This window comes from Peromyscus leucopus, chromosome 8b, assembly GCF_004664715.2.
Source record: "Peromyscus leucopus breed LL Stock chromosome 8b, UCI_PerLeu_2.1, whole genome shotgun sequence".
In the NCBI taxonomy this organism is placed as follows: domain Eukaryota; kingdom Metazoa; phylum Chordata; class Mammalia; order Rodentia; family Cricetidae; genus Peromyscus; species Peromyscus leucopus.
The window spans coordinates 57,083,873-57,103,951 of NC_051086.1; the positions used below are offsets into that span (position 1 = coordinate 57,083,873).

The window sequence follows — 20,079 nt, forward strand, 5'->3', positions numbered from 1 at the left end:
CTGTTTACTCCAATGCCTTTTCAGAAAAAAAAAATAATAGTGGCACTTAACATTCCAAATGAAGGTGAAAATATTTCAAATTCATTGGATAATGAACAAAAGATGTAACATATTTACATGCTCTACAAAACATTATCACAATAAATATACTGCTCAGATCAACATGTCTATATTAATATTTATTAAGGACTTATTAAATCTGTCTAATATATTTCACCAGCTAGCCTTTTCCTAAACAGTTTTTTATTTGATTTGCATAAAATCTATTTGTATCTCTTGAACTTACCTTGTTAATTATCCTAAACGAATTTGATTGCTTCATGCTTTATCATTCTCTGAGTGTTTTCCATTATCTATCTATCTTACTATCTATCTATCTATCTATCTATCTATCTATCTATCTATCTATCTATCATCTGTCTGTCTGTCTGCTTGACTATATATCTCTCCAAGAAAAAATTTATATACACTAAAATTTATATTGTCACTTAAATTCAGCTGTAGGTGTCTTTCCTAACTATAGGATATATATCCCATCATTAACTATCTTCCACTAGGTGTGTCAAGAGTGTTTGTGTCACAATAGATTCCCAGAGGAACTGATAACCCTACTCATGTAGTGCCTTCCTTTTCTGTCTCTTATATTAGTAACATCAATTCAGAATCAAAAAGGATATATTTTATTGCATCCACTTATTTCTTTCACTTTAATCCTGGGCATTGTAATTATCTTCTTCATTGTATTTCAACCCCCTGCATTCCTCACCATGAGACCATATTCCTAGAACAAGGTGCATCTCTAGCAATATCCTATTAGATTCTTAATTCATACCCCCACTTCCTGCCTCAGTGCCCTCCTTCAACACACTTCATTTACACCTTTGCAATCTAAGATAGCAATCTGATCTTCTCTTTTCTAATAAGTGTTTCAAGGAATTATCATTGCTTTTAAGATAAAGGCACATTCCTTTTGAATGCACAAATAATACTTTATTACTGGACCCGTGTCTACCCTTTAGGAGACATATGGGCTCACAGTGACTCTTGCATTCCACTTCTTTGTGGATAACAATTGAAGCCATAATTTCCAGTCTCTATTTTTCAACTTCTTTCCTTGTAACTGTTAACTTCTTCCCTCGGATCGTGCTTTATCTGACTTATTCCCACTTATTCTTCATGTATAGTAGCTAGTGCTTGCTTGGAAAAATCTTTGCCCACCTTCCAGAAAAGACCTACTGCCATGTTCCATAGCATCCTGATCTTAACCTACAGCCCCCTGGTGCTTCTGCTCACTGGTTTAGAGCAGACTTCCCACCAGAATTCAAATTCCATGTAAGAAAAATCATGTCTGCTTTTATCTTATAACAGGGCCAACACTTGGCATGGTACCTGGATGTTACCAATGTTTCCTGAATATTTCTTGCCTGTAATGCAGGCTGAGGTATGTAAAAGTGAGATTCTTCACCTTTAAAAATAGAAAATTCCCATTAAAATTAGAATACATACATTTAAACTTTGCAGAATGCAAACTCACTAGCTTAACCACTCAAAACCTTGACACAGTGTGATCAAATTCAGAAAGGTAATTTGGTATTTACTAAACACTGAGGGTATGAGGGTATGACTGTTTTCAGCAATTCTGGTGATTCAAAATGCCACAGAGAATGTCACTAATATTGATGTAGGAAGATCAATATGATGATCATTTTATAAATTATTGAAGATACAAAAAGTAGCATAAGGTATGTACAGAGATGCAATATTTATCTTGAGTTCTCTCTTATATATACATAACATCAAGTGATGGATCCTTCCTTAGTCACTGATAACAAGTTTTGACAAGTGCCAGTTCTTAATGCTGTTAGGAAGATATTATTAATGTTGAAGTCAGTAGACCTAGCAAATCACCCTTCACAACATGACAAGCCTTATGGAGCAATTTGAAAGATATACAAGAAAATGTGCTGTCTTCTGAAGAAAATTTCACTCTCCAGACTGCTCTGGACTCAAGCCAGCAGTCTCTACTCTTCCTAGAGACTCTTGAGGCAGGCTTTGTAGATATTAAACCCCCAGTTGCCAATATTGTCTAAGCTGTAAGCTGTATCCTTAAAATAAATGGCTCTTTCTGTTCTGTTTTCCTGTTTTCTTCTAGACAGTCTTGACTAATGAACATCCCAGCATACTTTAAGATGGCAAAGAAAGTCAGGGAGGGCATTAAAGGCATGTGAGGTTAGGTATGTAGCTCAACTCTGTAATACTTTGTGGCCCAACATGCCACAAAACCACATGGAAAAGACTTCACTCTGTTGATGGGTATTTAATGCAGCTGCATTCATTGTTGTGCACTTTAGAATCATGTTTCAGTATTATGGAGGGATGACACATGTAAGGAACACCATAACCCAGTTCCCCAAATTCTACTTCCCCCATGAAGGATAGGCTAGGTTTGTCTGTAGTCCCAGTGATCTAATGGAAGATAAGAGTTGGAGATAAGAGAATCTCTGAAAGATTGCAGGCCAGCTAGCCTGGCTTATGGCATGGCAAACAATAAAATATTGTGTATTGTGAAATGTGAGCTCATGGGTGCCAGATATCTACAAAGACAGAGACAGCAAGAGACAAAGAAGGACAGAGACATACACAGAGACAGAGACAGAGAGGGAGAGAGAGATTTAGAGACAGAAGAACTACAAAACTGATCCCTGTGTAGTAGTGCAGACCTATGTCCCAGCACTTTGGAGTTTGAGGCTAGAGACCATCATGAGTTTGAGTCCAACCTGGAACAGAGTCAGTCTTTCCCCACAAAAATCCAAAGTAGGCTACAGAATTGAAATAAATTTCCCAGACCTGTTATTAGCTTGAAGTGATATAATTTGGTAGAAAAGATGGAGAAAGAGTAATACAAAGACCCTCATAGATAATTTGATGTTTATTAATGTTGATCACAAAACAAATACTCCACTATATAACAATAATGTGAGTCAGAGAGACGACAAAGATGAATATTATCACATCTAAAAAACTATCCTGAGAATATGCAATTTTATTTTTAAAGATAAAATACTCTCAAGTTGGAAGGCCAGTAAGGAAACAGCCCAGTCTGCTGATAATTACCTGGATGGCCAAGGGTGACTCCTAAATCGTGATAAAAGATCCTGCTCTTCTTACTCACTATGGGCACAGGAAGTCATCAGGTCTGCAGTCCTCTCCAGTGTCTACACCACATTTCACACACCTCCCCTGCTACACACCCCTACATAAGAGTCTCTGTGTCCCAGAGGAGTCCAGGAGCTGCAGCAACTCATTAAAGCAATCATTATCCAGAACCTCTAAATGACCAGTTCTCTCAGAATCCTACTGAAGTGACTGATAATAGCTAGTGGTCACATGTGACTACTTTTTAGAGGGTGGTAGAGAGGGAAGGAAACTCAAGGAGAGTTTGAATAGTTGCTAAAAGTAACCAGAAAGTACATGTTCAAGGACATAACATAATATTTCTTAGAACATATTTTTTTGTAAGTGGCTGTTAAAGACACACCGTTTCCCTTTCTTTAAAAAACAACTAATCAATTATTATTTTTTTTACACCCCAGATAGTTTCCAATCCCTTGTCTATGCCCAGTCCCACCCTTTGCTCTCCCATCCACTTCTCCATTTCTATTCAGAAAAGGGCAGGCCTCCCATGGATTAAAAAAAAAGAACATGGCCTATCAAGTTGCAGTAAGACTATAAACCTCCCTTTGTATTAAGGCTGGGCAAGGCAACCCAGTTTGAGGAATAGGGTCCCAAAAGCCAGTAAAAGAGTTAGAGACAGCCCCTGCTCATATTTTTAGGATTCCTACAAGATGAAGATATACAACTGTCACATATATGCAGAGGAGACAAGATTTTCAAAGGTTACAGTTTGGCATTCTGTGGATACATTGGAAGCTTTTTATAAATATGTAAAAATGCAGAAAAGACATTTTTTTCAAAAGTTGCAATTTGGCACTCTGTGGATTCATTGTAACCACCTTTAAACAAGCCCTTTGAGGAATGAGTGTGTTACTGGCATAGATCAGACTTCTATGACCCTACTTTCTATACCTGCTAATATATGTTAAGGATAGGAATGTGTGAAAATTACACAACCCCACACCATGTTTAATTGCTAAGAAAAAAAATGAAACACACATTCCCATTTTTATGTGACTTTTGACTCCTTAGCTTAAAGACAATCTTTTTTTATATATATAATTTAATTAAATTTTACATATCAGCCACAGATTCCCCTGTCCTTCCTCCTCCTGCACCCCCCATCCTCGCCCCAGCCCACCCCCATTCCCATCACCTCCAGGGCAAGGACTCCCTTGGGAATTCAGCTCAGCATGGTAGATTCAGTCCAGGCAGGTCCAGTCCCCTCCTCTCTTCACCCAGGCTGAGCAAAGTGTCCCTGCATAGGCCCCGGTTCCAAACAGCCAGCTCATGCACTAAGGATAGGTCCTGGTTCCACTTCCTGGTGGCCTCCCAAACATTTCAAGCTAATCAACTGTCTCACTTATCCAGAGGGCCTGATCCAGTTGTTGGCTCCTCAGCTATTGGTTCACAGTTCATGTGTTTCCACTAGTTTGGCTATTTGTCCCTGTGCTTTTTCCAGTCATGTTCTTAACAATTCTCATTCATACAATCCCTCCTTTTTCTTGCTGATTGGACTCCTGGAGCTCCACCTGGGGCCTGTCCATGGATCTCTGTATTTGCTTCCATCAGTCATTGGATGAGAGTTCTAGCATGACAGTTAGGGTGTTTGGCAATCTGATCACCAGAGTAGGTCAGTTAAGGCTATCTCTCTACCTTTGCCAGTAGTCTATTGTGGAGGTATCTTTGTGTATTTCTGGGGACCTCTCTAGCACTTTGATTCCTCCTATTCCTATGGGGTCTTCATTTAGGGATCGCACAACAACAGAGAAATGAATGAGATCTACATGAGCAAACTGGACATGAGGGGGTAATGAAGGGCAAGGGTCAAGGGAAAGAGAGCTTAGGGGAGCATGAGATCCCAGCTGGATCAAGAACAGAGAGAGAGTGTGGTGGTATTGTGTTCCCAAAATATTGTGTACCCTAATAAACTTATCTGGGGTTAGGGAACAGAACAGCCACTAGATACAGAGGCTAGAAAATGGTGGTACTCACATCTTTAATCCTAGCATTCCAGAGGCATAAATCCATTTGGATTTCTGTGAGTTCAAGGCCACCTTGGAAATAGCCAGGCATGGAGACACATGACTTTAATCCCAGAAAGTGAGTCTTTAATCCCAGGAAGTGATGACAGAAAGCAGAAAGGTATATAAGGCATGAGGACCAGAATCTAAAAGCATTTGACTGGTTAAACTTTTAGGCTTTTGAGCAGCAGTTCAGCTGAGATAAAATTGGATGAGGACTCAGAGGCTTCCAGTCTGAGGAAACAAAATCAGCTGAGGAATTGGTGAGGTGATGAATCTGTGGCTTGTTCTGCTTCTCTGATCTTCCAGCATTCACCCCAATAACTGTCCTCAGGTTTTATTTTATTAATAAGACTCTTAGAGATTTCTGGTACAAGGGAGAACAAGGAAAAAGAAAAAATCTTAATGTCACCCATCACCACCGTCTTCTGAGCTACTCTCTCTATTTGTTATATTCCAGCCTAATAACAAAGTCTATGTCTCTGTTATTTTGAAGCAATAGCTTAGATCCATGATTCTGTTTTTGACTAATCCTTTATTGTATATAGCAAACATCAGTTGGATGAAATTAATGATGCTGTATTATATAACACCAGTTTTCCTTGTTCTCCCACTCTGTTCCTGATCCAGCTGGGACCTCCCACTCCCCTAAGCTCTCTTTCCCCTGACCTTTGCCTCCATTACCCCTCCCACCCCCAGTTTGCTCAAGTAGATCTCATCCATTTCTCTGTTGTTGGTCGATCCTGTGTCTTTCTTAGTGTCCTCTTTACTAGGTAGCCTCTCTGGAGTTGTGAGTTGCAGTCTGGTTATCCTTTGCTTTATATCTAGTATCCACTTATGAGTGAGTACGTACCATGTTTGTCTTTCTGAGTCTGGGTTACCTCACTCAGCATGATCTTTTCTAGTTCCATCCATTTGCCTGCAAACCTCATGATGTCATTGTTTTTCTCTGCTGAGTAGTACTCCATCATGTATATGTTCCACATTTTTTTATCCATTCTTCAGTTTTCATTTTTGGGAAACTGTATCTCCATTATTCTTATATTATTTGGCCCAATATAGGTCATATTAACATTTACTTTGTGACATGAAAATATTACTATTTCTTAGAGAATGCCCCAGGAAAAGACACAGTATTACTTGTTTTACTTTTGCATAGCAACCATGTTTTCCCTTGGTCATAAGCATCAACAACCTCAAACACAATGGTATCTTTATTCCAGCTGTCTAGACCCTTTGGGGTGATTAAATGACCCTTTCACAGGGGTAAACTAAGACCATTGGAAAACACAGATACATACATCAAGATTCATAATAGTAGCAAAAATACAGTTCTAAAGTAGTGATGAAAATATTTTCATGGTTGGGTTCACCACAGCATGAGGAACTATATTAAAGTGTGGCAACATTAGGAAGGTTGAGAATCACTGCTCTATTCTCTGTATACTGGTAGTTAAGAACCCAAAGTGACTGGAACTTGCTTAACTTCCAATTTAGTATAACTTTGTGTTATTCCATGATGGAACTATAGAAGTATAGGAACTGAGACTATACTATTATTTATAGTAATAATTATGCTAAACTATAATAATTATGGTAACTGAGAATATATAATTGAGAACTCTACTATTCACTACTATGAAGTCTATTGTTACACAGTTTTGTGCATTCATTTATTCAGTTATCACACAATTATTTTCTTCAAACAAACTTCTGTGCCATGCGTTGCTACTGTCTATTTTCCCCAGCCTAATCTCATGCACCCAGAGGAGTCCCATTCTATTTTATGCATTTTTCTATCATTAACATTTCATACGAGTAGAACTATATAACATACAAACTCCACCCTCTTTTATTACTATGTTCTCCAAGGTACATGTATATAGGAATACACATCAATATTTCAGTTATTTTTTGTCACTGATTATTATGTCCTTTTATTGTATGAAACATTTTCCCTAGTCATCATTTAATGGCTCTTTCTACCTTATGAAAGTAATAAATACTGTTGCTATAGATGGTCATGTTCAACTGCTTGTTTGAATATCATAGTAATTGTAGGTAGACAATTAGTAGAATTTTTGTCTCTGGTGGTAGCAATCATATGTTGAAGTTCCTAAAAATTGTTTTCATTTATCTTTGAGAATTTCACACACAGTATTGTTATTACATAAAATGTATTTTATATAATTTCACACAATATATTTTAATTTCCCCTTACCTCAATTTCTTAAAGATCATGTATTACCTCTGTATTCTCCAAATTTCATGTTCTTTTTCTCTCTTAAAACAAAAAACAAAAACAAAAGAATAACTAATTACTAAGGAACATCCCACAAAAAACGTAGAGTCGGATTCATGTTGGAAAACCACTCCTAAACATGGGTCCTACCCTGGAGTATGGTTGATTCACCCAGTAACACTCCAGTGAAGCAAACTGAGTTTCCCTCTCCTGACAACTTTCAATTGCAAATAGCTTCTTGCCTAAATCTGGCCTGACTTGTGCTGGTCTAGTGTGTGCTGCCACAGTATTCACATGTGCATCTGTCCTGTTGGGTCTGGATAATGCTGCCTCCTTGGAGTTGTCTACTGCTTTTGGCTCTTAAATTCTTTTTTGGAACAACCCCTGAACCTTGAGGGGAAGGGTGGGATATAGACATCCCATTTAGGGCTGAACACTCCAATGCCTCTCATTCTCTTCACATTGTCTAGTTGCTTGTCTTTGTGCTAATTTCTTTCTACTGCAAGAAGAAGCTTCCTTGATGAGGTTTGAATGATGTACTGTTCTATGTGTATAGGAATACATCATTAAGAGTCATTTTTGTTGCTGTTCAGTTTGCCAAATAATAGTAGTGGGTTTCCCCTAAGGTCTATGGCATCCAGTTTTGGTTTCTTCATCTAATACACACTGTTGAGTATAGGTCCAATCTCATGGAGCAGGTCTCACATCTAATAAAAAGTGGTTGGATACTCCTATAATATTCATGGCATGATTGAGCATGATTGCATCAGTGGGCATTTCTTGTGGGCAGATAGTTATTGTAGGTCACATAATTCATAGCTGGGTGAAACTTATTTCTATTTTTCTCACCTATTTCTTCCACAATCGGGTTTTAATGTCAAGTTGGGAAGGGTGATCCACGGCATTGGCAATAGCCTGTACTGTTTGGGGTGTGTGTCTATGGGAGTCCATTTGGTCAATGACTCAAAACACAAAATTCACTTATTGGTACTAAGCCTCGGGAAAGATTTTCTGAATAGGACTGAATTTTCTCAGGAATTAATGCTAACAGCTGACCCTCAGCCTAATGAAACTAGATTGCTTCTGTACATGAACGAAACCATCATTTGTGAAGAGGAAGGACACAGAGTGGGAGAAAATTCATATCTAAAATACTCAAAGAACTTAAAAAGCAGAGCATCTAGGAAACAAATGATCCAATCAAAATTGGCCTCAGATCTGAACAGAGTCCATTTTAAAAAATACTTTCGTTTATTCTTCTCTCATATAATATATCCCAAGTGAACCCTTCTCTCCTCCATTTGCCCCCATTCCACAGATCCACCGCTCCCCCATTTACCCTCAGCAAATAGATCTATATTCATCACTGAGCACAAAACTCAAAACCAAGTGAATCAAAGACCTCAACATTAAACTATACACTGCATCTTATAGAAGAGAAAATGGTGGCGGGGTAAGCCTTGAATGTATTGGCACAAGACACATTCCTGAAGAGACTTCCTGAATAGAACACCACTAGCATAGACACTAAGATCAACAACTCATAATGGGACCTCATGAAACTGAAAAGTTTCTCTGTAAGGCAAAGGACACTGTCAATTGGACATAACTGCAGCCTACAGAACGGGAAATCTTTTCACAAACTCCACACCTGATAGTGGACGCATATACAAAATTTATAAAGAATGCAAGAATCTAGACACCAACAAACTAAACAATCCAATTAAAAATGCAGTACAGATCTTAACAGAGAATTCTCAATAGAGGAATCTCAAATGGCTGAGAAACACTTAAATATTCATCATCCTTAGCCATCATGGGAATTCAAATCAAAACTACTTTAAGGTTCCATCTTATATCTGTCAGAATGACTAAGATCAATGGCACTAGTGACAGCTCATGCTGGTGTGGATGTGGGGCAAGAGGAACACTTCTCTATTGATGGAGGGAGTGCAAGCTTGTACAGCCACTGTGGGCATCAGTATTCCAGTTCCTCATAAAATTGGGAATCCATCTACCTCAAGACTCAGCTATACCACTCTTAGGCATATACTTAAAAGATACTCCATCTTTTCACAAGGACACTTGCTTATCTATGTTCATAATGACTTTATTCACAATAGCCAGAAACTAGAAACAACATAGATATCTCTCAATTGAAAAATGGGTAAAAAATTGTGATATATTTACATAATGAAGCATTCCTCAGCTATTGAATTGATCACCTTTAACCAGCATCAGCTCCCTTTGCTGGAACTGGGGCACCAATCCATCCATAAAACCTTTGACCCAGGCCAGTCCTGGCTGGAAGATGTGCTGGGGTGGCTCACAGCTTGTGTGAGTGGTCAAACAATGACTAGTCTAACTTTAGGTCCAAGCCAAAAGAGGGAGTACAGGACCTGTAAGAGTGGCCAGGAACTGGAAGTTGGATGGCTCAAAGATGTAAGATAGAACCAAACATGACCTACCAAAAAAGTCAGTGAAATTATTCCTAATGATACTCTGCTTTACTAATGGACTGGTGCCTATCTCAATAGTCATCAGAGAAGCTCCCTCTGGCAGCTGATGGGAACTAATGCAGAGAACCACACCCAAACATTAGGTGGAGCTTGGGGAACCTTGCAGATGATGGGGAGGAAGGATTGTAAGAGAGAGAGGAGTCAAAGACATCAGGAGAACATGGCCCACAAGGTCAACTAACAGGGCTCATAGGGTCTCACAGAGACTGAAGCAGCAGTCAAGGAGCCTGCATATGTCTGTGCTAGGACCTCTGCATACATGCTGTGGTTGTTTATCTTGGGGTTTTTGTGGGAATCCTAACAGTAGGGGTTGGTGTATCTCTGTCTCTTCTGCTTGCTCTTGGGAACCTTTTTCTCTTACTGAGTGCCTCATCTAGTCTGGGTATGAGGGTTAGTGCCTAGTCTTAATGTATCTTGTAATGCTGTGTTCAGTTGACATCCCTGGGAAGCCTGCTCTTTTCTGAAAGGAAATGGAGGAGGGGTGGTATTGGAGAAATTATTTTGGCCACTCCACGTAGTTAAAAGGATATTTATTTAATGGCATAACTCACAAATTAAGTGAAAGGTAGGTCGCAGGGTCTGGGGAAGGTGTATTGCAATCCAGCGGTGTTCTCCAGAGCTCTGCACAGTCCACCTTCACCATTCAGCATCCCAGCACAGAGAGAGCGCACAGAGAGAGCGCTGGCCCATCCAGCTCTCGGGTCTCCAGGCACCTCCCCTCGCCCTGCCTTGTAGGCGTGACAGTTGCCAGAGTCTCAATGGGGGTTGGAACTTCCAGATCCAAGCTGGAATGGCTACCCACTACATCTCCCCCTTTTTGTCTAAATAAGAAGGTTCTAAACTAATACAAGACTATATACAAAGGAATGGTTATCAAATATTGTCCAGAAATAATGAGGGATAATGACCTAGATAAGATGTAACTACAACCAATGCAAACAATATCAAGGAAGAAACACATATGAAAATCCAGAGAAGTATAGAGCATAGGTAAATGGCATGTTATAAAGATCATTCAAAGGTGTCCTATCCTAAGGAACCTGAACCTAATACTTAATATGTTCTATCTAAGATATTATATATACTAAGTTGTAACTATAACTGCTAGTCTTCAATCCCATCAAAAACCCGAGAAGGAACATAATGGTACCTGAGAAATGGTAGATGGATCCAAGCAACTTTCGGGAATCTTGCAAGAGTAGACCAAGACAGCTGGCAGCCTGGACAGTCACCTAATGTTTCTCAGCATTGTTGGTGCATTCAAATTGGCTACAGGCCTAGAGTATCTGACAGACCATTTTCAGAAGCAGGATTTCTGAAAGACCATCTTACCCTGTCTTGGCAGAGTACAGTGGTCACTTTCCTTGTGTCCCGCTTTTTTTTTTTTTTTTTGCTTTTGAAACCAGAACATTTATTTTATGACTGACTGAAATTCCTCAAGATGAACTGGATGCTGCAACAGCTGCCCTCTTGGGTTTAGGTGTTGTCCCTTCACGGAATCCATGTCTGAATCTTTGATAGACAATTTTCAGTTGCCTCATCTGCCCAGTCCCGGTAGTGTTTCATCTCTTAGCCTTCACACTCCAGTTATACTTTCTCTTGTGCTTGGCTAGGTAGCCACACTTGCCACAGGTTGACTTCTGAAGGTGGTAGCCACACTTGCCACAGGTTGACTTCTGAAGGTGGTAGGCCTTGGAGCCGCAGCAGCGGCAAAGCGTGTGCGTCTTGTTGCAACGCTTTCCAAAGGATGATGTCCCTTTTGTCATCTTGCTGCTGCCGCCGAGGCCAAAGAGACTGGAAGAGGCAGCACTTCCGCTATTCGCGGTATGTCTGCGTGGGTTCGAAACCCACTCCTGACACCAGGGCTGGAGAGATGGCGGAAATGGCGGGGATGGCAGAAATCAGAGCTAGCACTCCCCTGCCTCTTTCGCTGGTCTGGGGCTAAGCTAGGGAATTGAGATCGGACTAGCTGCTCCCTTTTTCGGGAATGGAACCGTGTAGGTGTTCCCTGGTTATATGGAACTTTGCAGGTGGGCTTAGGTACCCGCCAGCTAGGGAGGAGAGGGCGGGAGCCGCCCAGGCCTTTGGAGTTTGCCCCACTTTGGGCGCCAAATATTAGAGAAATTATTTTGGCCACTCCATGTAGTTAAAAGGATATTTATTTAATGGCGTAACTCACAAATTAAGTGAAAGGTAGGTCGCAGGGTCTGGGGAAGGTGTATTGCAATCCAGCGGTATTCTCCAGAGCTCTGCACAGTCCACCTTCACCGTTCAGCGTCCCAGCACAGAGAGAGTGCACAGAGAGAGTGCTGGCCCATCCAGCTCTCGGGTCTCCAGGTGCCTCCCTCGCCCGGCCTCGTAGGCGTGACAGTTGCCAGAGTCTCAATGGGGGTTGGAACTTCCAGATCCAAGCTGGAATGGCTACCCACTACAGGGTGGATTTGGGAGAGAGGGGAGCTGGGAGAGGGTCTGGGAATTATGGATGGAGGGAAGCTGTGGTCAGGATATACGGTATGAGAGAAAAATAAATAAACTGCAAAAAGATTACTAAGCATCAACAAAGGATCATGATATACCATTCATTTATATTTATAAAGCATACTGCAGTCAACACAGAAATTTGCTTAAAGTTACAAAGTGTTGGGATAACAAGAATATAAAGAATGGAGATCTGATAGAACAGAGGCTCTTACCTAATGGTTTTCTAGAATCATACATGCAAGGCAGAGGATGGCATCACTGAGTCACAAAGTTCCTCTTCCATAACTGAACTACTTAGAAAAACTCCTGTTTGCAGTCCAAATATTATGAAGCATGTTATTGAATCTGTATTTCTTTTCTGAAATAAATTTTGTAACATTAATATCAATATATTTACTAGATAGATTTAAGTAAAAATCCCAGTGTTGCCATTATAAGGAGATTTTCTTCTTGCAAAGGACTCTTATCAGGGCCTCTTTCATATCTCTGTTCCTCAGGCTGTAGATGAAGGGGTTCAACATGGGAGTCAGCACTGTGTACATCATGGCCATGACAGTTTCCTTCACAGTAGAGTTATTAGCTGATGGAAATATGTAGAGAGCAATAATTGTCCCGTAGAACAGTGAGACCACAGTTAGGTGGGAGCCACAAGTGGAGAAGACCTTGTGGATAACGTGAGTAGAAGAAACTTTTAGGATGGAGCAGACAATTCGTACATAGGACACAATAATGAGTACGAATGGGATGACACTAACAAGGCCTCCCATGATAAATATCATTAATTCATTAATATAAATGTCAGAACAGGCTAACTTGAGCAGGGCAGATATGTCACAGAAAAACTGGAGGATCACATTGTCCTCACAGAATGACAATCTAGCCAAGAGTAGAGTGTGCAGCATGGAATACAGAGTGGTAAGCACCCAGCACAGCACCATCAGATACACACAGAGTTTGGGGCTCATGATGGTGGTGTAATGGAGGGGAAAACAGATGGCCACATAGCGATCATAGGCCATGACCACAAGGAGGAAACTCTCCATGTCTCCAAAAACCATTAGAAAGTACATTAGTGTCAGGCAGCCTGCATATGTGATGGATGGGTCCTGGCTCTGCATGTTCTGCAGCAATTTGGGCATTGTGACAGAGGAGAAGCAGAGGTCAGAGAAGGACAAGTTGCTGAGAAAAAAATACATGGGTGTGTGCAGATGGGAGTCCAGTAGAATGAGGAAGATGATGATGAGGTTCCCCAGGACGGTGGTGAGGTACATGGCCAGGAACAGGGCATAGAACAGGTGCCGGTGCTCTGGAAGAATGGGTAGACCCAGGAGGAGGAACTGGGAGACGACAGTTTGGTTGCTCATTATCATTTTTTGTTTCCACTATCCTAATGAGAAAATATGAGGGTCCATTAATATTCAAAATAAAAATGAAGATATATGTAGGATACATATTATACAACAATCCACCTGACAGTTATCATAGTTATAACCTCAAATTACAAATGTCTGTAATCATTTTAATCACTAATGATTTTTCTCAGCTTCTCTTTGACAGGTTTCTATCTCCCATTCTTTCCTAGAGAGTTTTATGTATTTTTTATAATAATAATTTTTATTTTATAATTAATTTAGTTTTACATATCCGCCACAGATTCCTCTGTCCTCCCTCCTCCCACCCCCTAGCCATTAACCCCATCCACCCTCCATCGCACCTCTTTCAAGGCAAGCCTCCCCTGGGGATTCAGCCCACCCTGGTATATTCATTTGAGGCAGGTCCTGTTCCCTCTTTCCTGAATCAACGCTGAGCAAAGTGTCTCAGCATAGGCCCCAGTCTCCAAAAAGCCAGCCCATGCACCAAGGACAGGACCTGGTCCCACTGCCTATGGGCCTCCCAAACATTTCAAGGTAATCGACTGTCTCACTAATCCAGAGGGCCTGATCCAGTTCCATGGGGGCTCCTTGGCTATTGGTTCACAGTTCATGTGTTTCCACAAGTTTGGCTAATTGTCCCTGTGCTTTTTCCAATCATGGTCTTTATATCTCTTGCTCATATAATCCCTCCTCTCTCTTGCAGGTTGGAACTCAACCTGGGGTTTGACTTTGGATCTCTGCATCTGCTTCCATTATTCACTGGATGAGAATTCTATCACGACAGTTAGGGTATTCAGCCATCCCATCACCAGAGTAGGTCAGCTCAGGCACTCTCTTGACCATTGCCAGTTGTCTATTGGGGAGGTATCTTTGTTGATTTCTGGGCACCCCTCTAGCACTCTGATTCTTCCTAATCCCATAGGCTCTTCATTTATCATGGTGTCTCTTTCCTTGTTCTCCCACTCTGTTCCTGATCCAGCTGGTACCTCCTGCTCCTCTAAGCTCGCTTTACCCCGACTCTTGCCCTTCATTACTCCTCCTCACCCCCAGTTGGCTCATGTAGATCTCATCCATTTCTCTGTTGCTGGTCAATACCTGTGTTTTTCTTAGGGTCCTCTTTACTAGCTAGCCTCCCTTGAGTTGTGAGTTTCAGTCTGCTTATCCTTTGCTTTACATCTAGTATCCACTTATGAGTGAGTACATACCATGTTTGTCTTTCTGAGTCTGGGTTACCTCACTCAGGATGATATTTCCTAGTTCCATCCATTTGCCTGCAAACCTCATGATGTCATTGTTTTTCCCTGCTGAGTAGTAATCCATTATGTATATGTACCACATTTTGTTTATCCATTTTTCAGTTGAAGGGCATCTAGGTTGTTTCCAGGTTGTGGCTATTACAAATAATGCTGCTATAAACATAGTTGAGCATATGTCCTTGTGGTATGATTGACCATTCCTTGGATATATGCCCAAGAGTGGTATAGCTGGGTCTTGAAGGAGGTTGATTCCCAATTGTCTAAGAAAGCACCATATTGATTTCCAAAGTGGCTGTACAAGTTTGCATTCCCACCAACAGTGTATGAGTATTCCCCTTGCTCCATATCCACTCCAACATAAGCAATTCTATGCATTTTACTGCGATACAAAATGCACCAATGCTTCTCTCTCCTTATGTCTGCACATCCTGGGTACCTGCTGTTTGTTCATTTGTAAATTGCTCTTTGTCATTTTTATATTTTATTTATATGATGTTCTTGAAGAATTTGAATAACTTTATCATCATAATTTTACATAACTTCAAGGAAACTTCACATACTCTAGTGCCTTAGATTACCATGTGAACCTCAGGCATACATGTCTCTGTAGCATACAGATTTCTGCTCCACTGCTAACTAATCATCTTCCTTCCATTGCATGAATGACAGGTATCAGGAGCTCAAAAGCCCTAAGTGAAATTTATGTCTTCACTTTGTTGTCTTCTAAAGCATTCCTCAGTTACTTACCTGTCCATACTATATTATAGTATTCCACAATATAGTAAAAGAAATTCATGTTTGAGTCAGAAACCTGTGAATTTCAATCCATTCATTTTTCTTACCTTGAACTACTGTCACATGTTATACAGAGTCTCCTCTTCATTCTCCTCCTATTCCCTCCATCTCTTACTGTGAGGTTATGCCCATAAATCAGGATCACATCTTGTCTTTACTGGAGTACAGAAGCAGACTCAGTGTGTGTTCATATTCTCACATCTCCTGACCCTTCTCTTCTTCTTCAACTTGTTTCATTTACACTGTGGCATTCTAACAAAGATGTTCCAATATCTCTTGTCCAATTTATTCTTCAGATTACCACTGTTGTTCTGAGGATAAGGAGAAAGCTCCTGCCAGGGACACTAATGCTGTTTCATTATTTCATGCATGCAAAAGGTATTTCCCAAATGATCTCACATTGATACTTTCTCTGTTTATCAATGCTCTGGCTAAAACTCTTCATCTCCCAATTTTAGAGTTTCTCCCCCACTTGCCTATTACTTCCTCCCCTCTCCTGTCTCCTCATTTGGTTCATCTTCATTCTTATGTAAGTGATATTGCTTATTACATACACAACTAAATTAACTGTCTTCTCATACTAAGTAAGACCTTTAACTATGTTCCACTGCATCTATACATGTCCCATGCACTTAATACTTTCATCACTTCTTTAAGCTATCTTCCCACAAATTGCAAACTGTATGCAGGAAAGATTCCGTATGACATTATTCTAATTGGTCACTTACTAATGACTCCAAATAATTTCCAGGTGCTTTAATCTAGAAAATGTTATTGATATTGGTGCATAGAAAGATATGATGAAAATTTTTATAAACTATAAAAAGAAGTGACAGAATTAGTTTGAAATCTTTGTTTGAGTTATTCCTAAGATGTCTATACTCTATGTGGTGATTAATTCATGCATCAAGTGGGTTTAGCTAATGTTTGAAAAATACTAGTTGCTATGCAGATATTCTATAAATGTCATTTAATTGCAGACTTTGAGTAAAGTAATGAACACTTCATAAGATAATGATCTTCATGCAATCAAATGAAGAGATTAAGGGAAAGGGACAATTCATTGTAGAAAAGTATTCATATTCTGCCTTAGATACAAGACTGTATCCTCCACTCTTCTCAGGGACTGCAATATTCTAGAGAGTTCTTCAAATGTTGGCCTTATCAACCTCTAACACTGGACATTTTGTGTACTAAGTCACATGCACGGGCAGACACACACCACACACACACACACACACACACACACACACACACACGTTAATCTGTGATTATTTACAACCCTGGCTAATGAGTCTATTACATGTCCCGGAGAAACATCAAGAGATCTAAGCAACTTTCTCTTAAATGCAACAACCAAGTCTGACTGATTGTATTTTAACAGACTGACCATGTTTAATGCAGCTGAACTCAGAGTTTGCACACTTAGATGGTGTGAATTGGCAGTACAGAGGGGAAACCATGTAGGAAAAATATGCACCATTTAAAAGATGCTCTCTCTGTGTATTCAAGATTGTGTATTCAAACATGTAACATTCCTACCTCTGCTTCTCTAGCACTGGATTACAGGCATGTGTCATCATACACAGTTTCTCCTCTGTAAATGAACAGTTACTTTGCATGTGTAAAGATCAGAAGCCACAGAAATCACCATCAACTGTTACCACTGATGGGTCAATGGACTTCATTCCTTGTTCAGAAGCTATGCCCATAGTTCTCAAATTAAACAACACATTAAAATCCCAAGAGACATGTTTGGGACACAACATATCATCTAGGATTCTGTTGCAGTACTGATTTTGGCTGAATAGTTTTCATTGTATAATTTACATGAACACTTAGATGATATTAATGTCATCCTTGGTGGAAGGCATGTAGGAGGAATCACAAATGTTACCACTAAAACATAGATTTGTGAACTTGTACAGATAAAATTAATCATCATCTTGGATAGGACATTGTTCAGAGTTTGCTAAGACCCCACGTGGGAAAGTATAGTAAACAACTGTTCAGCACTACAGCAGTGAACTCCATCTTACCAATCTACTCTTACATTGAAATGATGTGATATAAAAGAAAATTACATAACAAGTTATTGTAATCATCCCATCAATATAAAAGTAGTTTTATGATGACCACGAATTAAATACTTTCCCAGTGTAGCAAAGTATTGGGAGACAGAGAAAAGAAGAATGTTATCATACCTGAAAAACTCTCCTGTATCACACTGGAAATTCATGTGGATTGACAGAAAGACACTTGCTCGTTTTCCTTAAATTACCCCCTCTGCTAATGCTGAGTCAAGTTTTCTGTTTCACTATCCTACTCATCTTCATTTTATTTGCAGTCACAGGAACTATTGGCCTCTGTACTCATTACCTATCTGTACCATTCCTAGTCACATCCCCATGCTGCCATCTTAGGACCTGAGGGGCTCTGCATCCCAGAGGAGTGCAGATCCTGTATAACTCTTTAAAGACATAGTAATTACCCAGGACCTTTCGAGGACCAATTTACCTCCAGGATCTCTAGTGGAGACCAATTATAGTCACTGATCACTCCTTCCTACACTTATGGAAGGTAGAATTTAAACAACATCAAGCAAAACAGATAAACAAATAGTAGCAACAATGCCAAAAAGCATGGAAGTTGCATACTCATTGGCTGCTCTGGTAAGCAATAGGGTCTACATTTGATTGGACCCCACTTTGTTAGGAGGAGAAGTAAAGAAATGTGACTGGAAAATCGACCCAATTATCAGGCCTTATTCTGGTTGTTAATGGTTTAAATTGTCTCAAACAATAAAAATTTACACAAGAAGCCATCAGTGGTTTTTATATTTTTTTTGTCAACCTAGTTTTAATTGGCTGATTCATCTTTCCAGGCCATCCAACAGTTTTTAATTAGAGCGATAATGTAGAAAACCACACCCACTAGGAAGGCTTCCAAGGACAGCATGTCAATTCAACATGACTGAGTACCTCCAAAAGACTTAGTGCAAATACATAAACTTCTGGAATGTTTAAACTTCATCATCCCACTTTCTATGTGTGCCAGTATGTGAAGTCAGGAATATGGCAAGTAGATGACATGTTCCTATGCTTGTTCACTCATTTGGTCTTCTTACCTTTCTATGAAAACCTTTCTATGAAAACCTTCTTACCTTTCTATGAAAACCTTTCTATGAAAACCTTCATTGCTACTGCTACCACCATTACCCTAGGCCCTCTCCATATATGTGAGATCACTTCTTAAGGCCATGTTCTATGAGTTCAGCTCTGATCATGAGGGCATAGGTGGCATTTATAATACCCTCCTTCTGGATAGTCCTGATCCTGGCAGTCATTGCTTGGATGCAGTTCTCTATATGATAACGAAACACAAACTTCCACTCCAGGAGTCTTTATCCTTACTGGTCTTATCTTTATTGGGCTTTTAGAGATGATTAATATTTGTTTTGGAATGTGCAAAGAGTTTGTGGGATTTAAGGATATATCCAGCATTTTAGACAGATTGCTGCCACCTCTGGTTGAATAGAACAACCACATTTGTTTGCTAATCAATTTGTTTCAATTGCTCTAAGTAGAATGATGCATCTACTGTTTGTGTTTTTGACATTCGAAGAAAAAGGGATTGTATGGTAGACTCAAGCTCCAATTCAATCATCCTTAATAACTGTGATGTTCACTTACGAAAGTATAATTAAATAATATTGGAATATTCAGAGTCATTGAAGCAATCTGCAGTGCATATCAGAACCCACTATTCCCCAAAGAAGTCCTATGCCCAATCACAATTAATCTCCATTTTTTAGGCTTTACCTCCAACTATCTACTGGCAATTCCACTCTACTTTGTGTTCTTTCAGATTTTCCTATTCTTGATATTTCAGGTGAATATAAGCACTTCATGGTTGGCTTCTTTCTATTAACATGTTTTTAAGGTATTTCTATGTGCCAATAATTGATTTTTTGTTGCTTAATAATATTTCCATGTACAGATATGCTATGGTTATTTATTTAACCCTTGGTTGATGGGTCTTTCCACTTTGAGACAATGATAAGTTACAATTCTGTGAATGTTTATGTAATCATTTGTTAGAATCAATTATTGTAGGTATGCACCTAGGCACATGGTAATTCTACATAAAAAGATTTTCCTTCCCTTTCTAAATTTTAGTTTATTTTAAAGAAAAACTATTTTTTATTTTTTATTA

At 39.6% G+C, this 20,079-nt stretch overlaps 1 protein-coding gene and 1 pseudogene across 1 annotated transcript; both read right to left on the reverse strand.

Moving 5' to 3' along the window:
• Window positions 1–11,334: 11,334 nt before the first annotated feature.
• Window positions 11,335–11,744, reverse strand: LOC114706344 (annotated as a pseudogene).
• Window positions 11,745–12,871: 1,127 nt separating this feature from the next.
• Window positions 12,872–13,810, reverse strand: LOC114706335 (olfactory receptor 1468-like). Its single transcript, XM_028888712.1, has one exon. The coding sequence runs from the start codon at window positions 13,808–13,810 to the stop codon at window positions 12,872–12,874; it is 939 nt and encodes a 312-aa protein (XP_028744545.1).
• Window positions 13,811–20,079: the final 6,269 nt, after the last annotated feature.

Excerpts from the sequence above, each read along its gene's own strand:
- LOC114706335 (XM_028888712.1), bottom strand. The coding sequence starts at position 13,810 with ATGATAATGAGCAACCAAACTGTCGTCTCCCAGTTCCTCCTCCTGGGT.